At 38.3% G+C, this 8,375-nt stretch overlaps 1 protein-coding gene across 1 annotated transcript in view; it reads left to right on the forward strand.

Annotated features, from left to right (window-relative positions):
* LOC110297180 (zinc finger protein 665-like) overlaps window positions 1-6,360 on the forward strand; it is a 30,139-nt gene extending 23,779 nt beyond the window's left edge. Inside the window, exons 6-7 of the mRNA XM_029479334.1 lie at window positions 3,613-3,722; window positions 4,141-6,360. Of these exons, the coding sequence (XP_029335194.1) occupies window positions 3,613-3,722; window positions 4,141-6,267 (2,237 nt within the window). The 3' untranslated portion in view covers window positions 6,268-6,360. The remainder of the gene's footprint in view (window positions 1-3,612; window positions 3,723-4,140) is intronic.
* The last annotated feature ends 2,015 nt before the right edge of the window (window positions 6,361-8,375 follow it).

Below are 8,375 nucleotides of genomic sequence, written 5' to 3' on the forward strand. Positions count from 1 at the left end.
TTTTTGGTTTTTTGAGACAGGGTTTCTCTGTGTAGTCGTGGCTGTCCTGGAACTCACTCTGTAGCCCAGGCTGGCCTCGAACTCAAGAAATCCGCCTGCCTCTGCCTCCCGAGTGCTGGGATTAAAGGCGTGCGCCACCACGCCCGGCTGTAATTGTTTTTATACTAGAAGTTAGGCCTGTTTTAATATTTAGTATTTCCTCATAAAGGGACTGCTGATCATTCCGTACTGCGTCATTCCCACTTTGAGGGCACACAAAAACCTAAGCAGTGGGACTGCCTAGTCCTGGTGCTCACTCATAGCTCTGTCCACCGCTCCACTGATCCCAGGTGATGCAGGGCAGTCTTTGCTCAGTTTACACAAGAAGGTGAGCTCCAAATGCTCAGACAAACAATCGCCTGGAAACCTGAACCGCCACGGAGTCCTCTGAGCTGGTGGTACCAAGATGTGTCAAGCAGCTTTTTTTTTTTTTTTTTCCTTTTTACAATCTTCCTGAGAGGGTCCACACAATACATTGCTCTTGTCTAGATTGCAAAATAATTGATTAGAATTTGTTCACCATTACATGGGCTCTTTTTATATTAGCTCCTGTGGAATCCTAATTTGCAACATCCATGGTTCCTTGTCCAGGAAATCAAAGACTAAAATTTACAGTAATTTGTACAAAGGTGCAGAGCTGTTGCTTTGAACATTTTGTTGCTTTGGATCTTACTGAACATTTCAACAGTTGTACAAAATGCTTTGGCCTCACAGACTGAGAGGAACATATGCTATTTCTCTTTCACCTTTGTGAGTCTCCTTGGGTGATGGAACTAGCCACTGCTACTGAAAACATTTTTTGTCGTTACCTTTGGTGAGGGCTCTGCCCTGAACTTTGAATGCCAGTTACTGGATTCTCTGTGACCACCTAGGCTAGTAGAATAACAGTTTAGGGTAAAGAAGAAGCAGCTTGATTCAATACAACGAAGAGCTGGCGTTGATTCAAACTTGACCTTCAATAGTTTATTTTAGGCACACTTAAGCACAAGAAAATCTGGTGGTTTGTTTCCTGGTAATAAGTAACTATATCCCGTATGTACAATAAAGGTCTAGACATGTCCACATCAAAAACTCTTTGTACAGCACATTGTGACATCCTCCATAAAGATGGGTTCTTTAGATTGACTTCATGTGATACCTCCCATAAAGATAGGTTATATATATTGACAAGCTTACACCAAGAGTCTGGGGAGGGATCCTTGGCTTTGGCCGCACGCACAAACTACACCAGGCAGTTATCCATACCTTCTCCCAATGCTATGGGCTCATAACAAGTTGTGTGTACGCCACATTTAAAGGAACAATTCTATGTGTTGAACATTCCGGGTTTCCCTAATGCTAATCTCTGAACACAAAGATTTTTTGTTTGTTTGTTTGTTTCTTACACCTTCTAGGGACACACGCTGTAAGACAAAAAATAAAATAAAAAAAATAAATCTATATCACCTCATTAGACGGAGAAATGGCCTTTGAAAAAATATAACATCTCTTCACGATAAGTATCTGGAAGATATTAGGGACATGAGCAGCATATCTACACATTAGAAAATGTAGATCCAGATCTAAAATTATTCTAGAGAAGAGAACTGCAAACTGTCTCTCTAAAATCAGGAACCAATAAGGATGCCCATCTAACACCAGGAACAAACAATGTTGTCCACTGTCTTTCCCTGACTTCTATACTGTTGAAGTCTTACCTATTGGTCTAAAAGAGCTTGAGGTAGTTTAAGATGGTAGAGATTGAAAAGGGGAAAAAAGTGAAATCATCCTTATTTTCAGATAGTGATTATATACAAAAAAATGTTTTAATGAGGTTTCTCACACTCAGTACTGGGATTATTGACAGTCTGGTTCTTTTGGGGCCTATTGTCATCCCAAGTAGCATAATTTCATATATCTCACATATGTACTGTGTAGAATTTCACACATATAAAATAAATAAAACATAATATAATATATACTATATAATAAATTGTATATGTAAATTAAATGTTATGTATATAATGAGATAAAATAAAAATATTTACTTGAGGGACTATCAGACAACGTCATTTTCATTCTGTATTGATTTACCTACTTGCAGAAATGAAGTCCCTTCTTGTTGTTTTGTTTTCCAGTTCATGTCATCTGTCTATGTCTTGTCCTAGCCAAAGAACTAAGTAACTCATGACTCCTAAGAGATGGAAAATTAGCCTCTCTCAGGGCTGAGCACTTTTATTAGTTGTTTTAATACTCAGTGGCCTGCCCTGAACCCATATGCATATAAACTACAAAGACTTACTAAAAGTTTTTATTTATATATTTGTGCATGTGTGTATTTGTGTGTATGTGTGTGTATTTGTGTGTATGTGTGTTGTGTGTGTGTATGTGTGTGTATTTGTGTGTATGTGTGTTGTGTGTGTGTATGTGTGTGTAAGTGTGTGTATGTGTGTTGTGTGTGTGTATGTGTGTTGTGTGTGTGTATGTGTGTGTATTTGTGTGTATGTGTGTTAATAAAACCCTGATAATAAGAAAAGGAGGTTATCTTGAGGATAGCACTTGGTAGAGTTGCATGGAGAGTGTCTGGGATGAGCTCGAGGCAGGAAAGGAAGACAAAAGAGAGTTTTCTTTCAGTTAAAATTACATTAAAAATAATATGTGTATTTGCACATATAAACTCTGTTTTCTTATATGTTATGTTTCAATTTCGTTCTACATTGCAGTGTGGTTGAAAATTTTGATTTGTACACCAAAGGGCTTTTCTTGTTTTAAAAAAATTTCTAGATATCTGAAAAAGTGAACTGTCCTAAAAACTATGATTATTTGGAAATTTTAAAACTTGTGTCATGGCGTCCACTGAGTTCTGTGGCTTGGTAGCTCTCATTTGTTTCATGTGTTCTCTTTGTTTTCCTAGTTACTCAGTGTTTTCAAATATATTGGATAATCTGACATGTTGTGAAATATATTGCTTAATCTAAAACTAAGAATCTATTCTAGAATAACTATATGTTGTAGTTATTCATTTTTTATTATTTCCCTTGTGTGTTTAGAAAGTTATTTTATGTCCAATCTGATAATTCACTTTCAAAGTGAAGAGACTCTTTTTTTTTTTTTTTTGGTTTTTTGAGACAGGGTTTCTCTGTGCAGTCCTGGCTGTCCTCGAACTCACACTGTAGTCCAGGCTGGCCTCAAACTCAGAAATCCACCTTCCTCTGCCTCCCAAGTGCTGGGATTAAAGGCGTGCACCACCACTGCCCGGCTGAAGAGACTCTTTTTAAAATTTTTTTTTTAATTTTTATTTTTTTTTACCAAATAATACTTTCAGTTTTCACCATAACACAATTCTGTATGAATTGTCTGTTACACTACAGAGTTCAGGCCAGCCTTTCCGTTTATTACAAATTATATGCTATGTCTCCATGTGCTATCCTCTTGCATCCATCATGTTCAGCACACTTGTTTCCTGACAGCAGAAGAGCTGAAGGTTGGGTGAGATCATCTTGGCACAGTCCTTGTACCTTTTATATCATGTTTCTATATTATTTTCATGGAAGCCCACAAAGTGAAATAATGATTTTCTTTCATTTCTTCCAGTCCTGTCTTGCTTTCATAACAAGGAACTGTTCAAAATAGAGAGCAAACAAGAATCCGCCCAGAGAGAAGGACCAGGACAATTTGGAAGTTCCAGGCTTGGAAAGTTACACGTAAGGAAGTTCTGGGAATGTAGAGGTGACAGTGGAGAGCATGAGTTCTGGGATGATGGATCTGATCTGTATGCAACTCCCACTGCTGACATTCCTGACAGGGGAGATAAAGAAACTCAGTCTTCTCCTCACGCAGCTCACTCTGGGCCACATCCACATTCACAGTGGGATGCTCTTTTAGGAAAACACTCCCATCAGTCTTTGAAACGGAACTTTAGTCTTCACAGAAGTGTGAATTCACTGAGAAGTAACATGGGGGGGGGGGTACATATGATCTTTGAGATATTTTTATGTAGTATGGGAGTAAGCAGTATTTCAGTATTCTGTGACGAAAAGGGGATTAATACCACAGGACAACACATAATGATATCAGAGCGAGACGTATTTGACTGAAAATTCTTTACAACTTCCTCAACAGGTAAATCTACCTAATGACACGGACTGCAATGTAGATCAACATAAGACTGTGTGTGGAAATCTAGTAGGACATGAAAGCCATCATTGGTTGGGTATTTCGGAATACTGCCACAGATATCAGGAAGATAATAAAGGCCTTACTACAGATGCTGCACTGCATAATAACCACAACAGTCAGTTTGCAGAGATTGCTTACCAAGGTAACGACTCCTGGAATACCTATAAACAAGATGTAACTCCTCGTGAAGGACAGAGAAGTAATTGTTTTCTGGAGAATTGTTACAATAATGACAAATGTACGGATGTCCCTGGTCAGTGCACACAGTCACCTTTGTACCAGCAGGACTATAGCCAAGAGAAGCTGTCCACAAGCAGCCAGCAGGATAAAATTGCAAATGAGTCTTCAAATTGTGGTCAATGTACTGAAATTAAGGCTAGAGGAGAATTTAACAGACAGAGATATGATAAGTACAGCAAAGTCTCTGTTGAATCACCAAGCATTGATAGGGATAAGGTAAATGATATTCAAAGAAAACCATGCCTGTTTATGGGGAGTGATAAATCCTTCAATTTATATTTAAATATGACTCAAAATGATTCAAGCCACACTAGAGAGAAAACTCAAAAATATAAAGTATATAAACTGGAGATTACCTCTCCTACGAAACTTGTTGGGCATCCGAGATCCTTTGTTCAACAAAAATACAGGAAATCTGGGAAATGCTCCAGGAGTTCTTCAGGCCTCAGTAGACTTAAGATGCTTCAACTTGGAGGAACGCCATGCAAATCTACAGAATGTGGGAAGTCCTTTTCTCAGTTCTCAGGCTACAGAGAGAATTATACAATCCATACTGGAGAAAAACCTTATAAATGTAAAATATGTAAAAGGTCTTTTACTACAGGTTCATATCTGCAAGCTCATCAGAGAATCCACACTGGTGAGAAACCATACAGATGTAAAGAGTGTGGCAAGTCCTTTACTCATGGCTACTCTCTTCAAATTCATCTAAGGCTTCATACTGGAGAGAAACCTTACAAATGTACAGACTGTGGCAAGGCTTTTGCCGAGGGCTCAACTCTTAAATCCCACCACAGAATCCATACAGGAGAGAAACCCTACAAATGTAAAGAATGTGGAAAGTCCTTTGCCACACGATCAAATCTTCAAGGTCATAGCAGAATTCATACTGGAGATAGACCTTACAAATGTGCAGATTGTGGCAAGTCCTTTACCAGCAGATCCTGTCTTCGAACACATCACAAAACCCATACTGGAGAGAAAGCTTATAAATGTAAAGAATGTGGCAGGTCTTTTGCCGAGGGCTCAACTCTTAAATCCCACCACAGAATCCATACTGGAGAAAAACCCTACAAATGTAAAGAATGTGAAAAGTCCTTTGCCAAACGATCAAATCTTCAAGTTCATAGCAGAATTCATACTGGAGATAAGCCTTACAAGTGTGCAGATTGTGGCAAGGCTTTTATCAGCAGCTCCTGTCTTCGAACACATCACAGAACCCATACTGGAGAGAAATCTTATAAATGTAAAGAATGTGGCAAGTCCTTTACCCAGCACTCCCATCTACAAACCCACTACAGAATCCATACTGGAGAGAAACCTTACATATGTACAGATTGTGGCAAGTCCTTTTCTAATAGCTATTCTCTTCAAAGGCATCACAAAACCCACACAGGAGAGAAATCTTATAAATGTAAAGAATGTGGCAAATCCTTTTCCCAGGGCTCACATCTTCAAGCCCACCACAGAATACACAGTAGAAACAAACCTTGCAAGTGTAAGGAATGTGGCAAGGCTTTTGCAGAGGGTTCAACTCTTAAAACCCACCACAGAATCCATACTGGAGAGAAACCCTACAAATGTAAAGAATGTGGCAAGTCTTTTACCGAGGGCTCAACTCTTAAAGCCCACCACAGAATCCACACTGGAGAGAAACCTTACAAATGTAAAGAATGTGGCAAATCTTTTACCATGGCCTCAGCTCTTAAAATTCATCACAGAATCCATACTGGTGAGAAACCTTACAAATGCACAGATTGTGGCAAGTCATTTACCCAGCACTCACATCTTCAAAGACACTGCAGAATCCATACAGGAGAGAAACCTTAAAAATGCAAAGAATGTGGCAAGTCTTTTGCTGAGGGCTCATCTCTTCAAAAACATCACAGAATCCATTCATAAGAGAACCTTTACAGATGTAAAGAATGTTCAAAATCTATTACCTGATTTGCAAATCTTAAAAATCATCCTGGAATCCATACTGGAAAAAAACTTTTCAAATGTAAAGAATGTTTTGAATACATTACCAAAGACTGTAAATTTAGAACACATTATAAAATTCACGTATGAGACAAAAGCAAGGGTAATTACTGACATATTTGTTCACCCAAGAAAAATGTTCTTTAAAATATGAAGTATAAATAGAAGCCTTTAACCAATATTTAACCCTTCCTCAATATCAGAGAGTCACACTAGGAAGCTCTATACTGGTATGAATTTGAAAACATTTTACCTAGAAATACATCGTATATTCACTCTGGTAGTTTGACTGAAAGTGGCCTGCACAGATATATAAGAAGTGACATTATTAGAGGGTGTGGCCTTGTTGGAGTATGTGTGGTTTTATTGGAAGAAGTCACTGGGGGGTGGACCTTAAGGTTTCAGATGCTCAAGCAAGGCCCACCCATTGTCATTCTTCCTGCCTCCTCTCCATCCATGTGTAGAATTCTCAGCTACCTCTTCAACACCATGTCTGCCTGCGTGCCACCATGCTTCCCAAATGGAGATAACTGACAAAACCTCTAAAACTGTAAGTGTGCCCCTTCAGTATTTTCCTCTATAGGAGTTACTATGGTTATGATGTCTCCCACAGCAATAGAAACCCTAAATAAATATGATATCCACTAAGCAATTTCTTTGAAAATAGGTTACATATGTACTAATGTTTCGTACAGAATTATTCTGAAATCAACTACTAGTAATGGTATAGAATTCATGTTACATTTGACTAAACTTGTAATAATTTAAAACATAAAGACTTGTAACAGTAATATTTCTTATAACCATCTAAAATCAAAATTGTTGCACATTTATGTACTTCAGTGGAACAGGATATTTATATTTGTATGATATAGCTTTGATGTAAAGATATTATAGGATATTATAGGATTTGTGCTTTAAGTATATGTTATAGATTATGTATAATATTAAATTAACTTTCTGTCTCAATTACTAATAAATAAATTACAGCTTGTGTTTGTTTACTGCTACCTTGGGGTAATGAATTTTTATTTTATACTGGAAAGGTATCATTAATGTTAGCCATTCTATGAGTGATATTTTTAACAAAAACATGTCACAAAAACACAATGGGTAATTGGGAGCATTTTAGGGATGTGCAGTGAGGTAAATGTGGGATGTAAAGGTGAATATCACAGCACAAAGGATCTGGTAATGGAAATAGGAACGAAGCTTCCTGAGGGAAGCAAATACAGAAGGAAGAGGAAGGACGGTAACTTAATAAAAAGGTGCCTGAAACAGTCATGGTGCATAAGTGATGTGATAGGGGAAACAGAAAAGGAGGCTTCCTAAGGGAAGGGGAAGGGAGGCGAATATGCATGGATGGACGGTACCATGTCTGGATGTCTAAAACAACTGCAAAGAATCATAGTACTAACTTAACTATTTGCCTTGAAACCAAACTTCACATCATTCTGTTTATAAAGCTACACACATAGTTATGTATCATACTTGACCTGAGAACCCTCTCTCCGAGAACTGAAGACCACTTAATTAAAATCCTAATAACAGTCCTGAGAAGTTCTTTTGAATTGTTTACCAGGGCTCTCTAAGAGACTCCCAAAACCTACAGCCCATTGCTGCATTACTTTTCTGGCCAGAGAAGTAGAAAGGATGTACCCATTGCTAAAGACACAGATCATGCACTTCAAAAAACAAGGCCCAGAGATTCCTGAGCTGGCACTGTGCTGAATGCTCCCACCCTGGGACTAGCTATTATGGTACCAAATAGTTTCCAAAGAGACAAGCAACCAAGTCTTTCCTAGCTGTGATGCCTATTAGCTACATCAGTGACCAGCATTGCACAAGAAATAAGGGTAAGGTAGTGGCGCATATACCTTGACAGTAAGCAACAGCTCTAATTAGACTTAAGACCTACTCAACCAGAGGGAAAACACATGCCACTCCTAGTGCTAGTG

This window comes from Mus caroli, chromosome 7 (assembly GCF_900094665.2).
Source record: "Mus caroli chromosome 7, CAROLI_EIJ_v1.1, whole genome shotgun sequence".
Classification (NCBI taxonomy): Eukaryota; Metazoa; Chordata; class Mammalia; order Rodentia; family Muridae; genus Mus; species Mus caroli.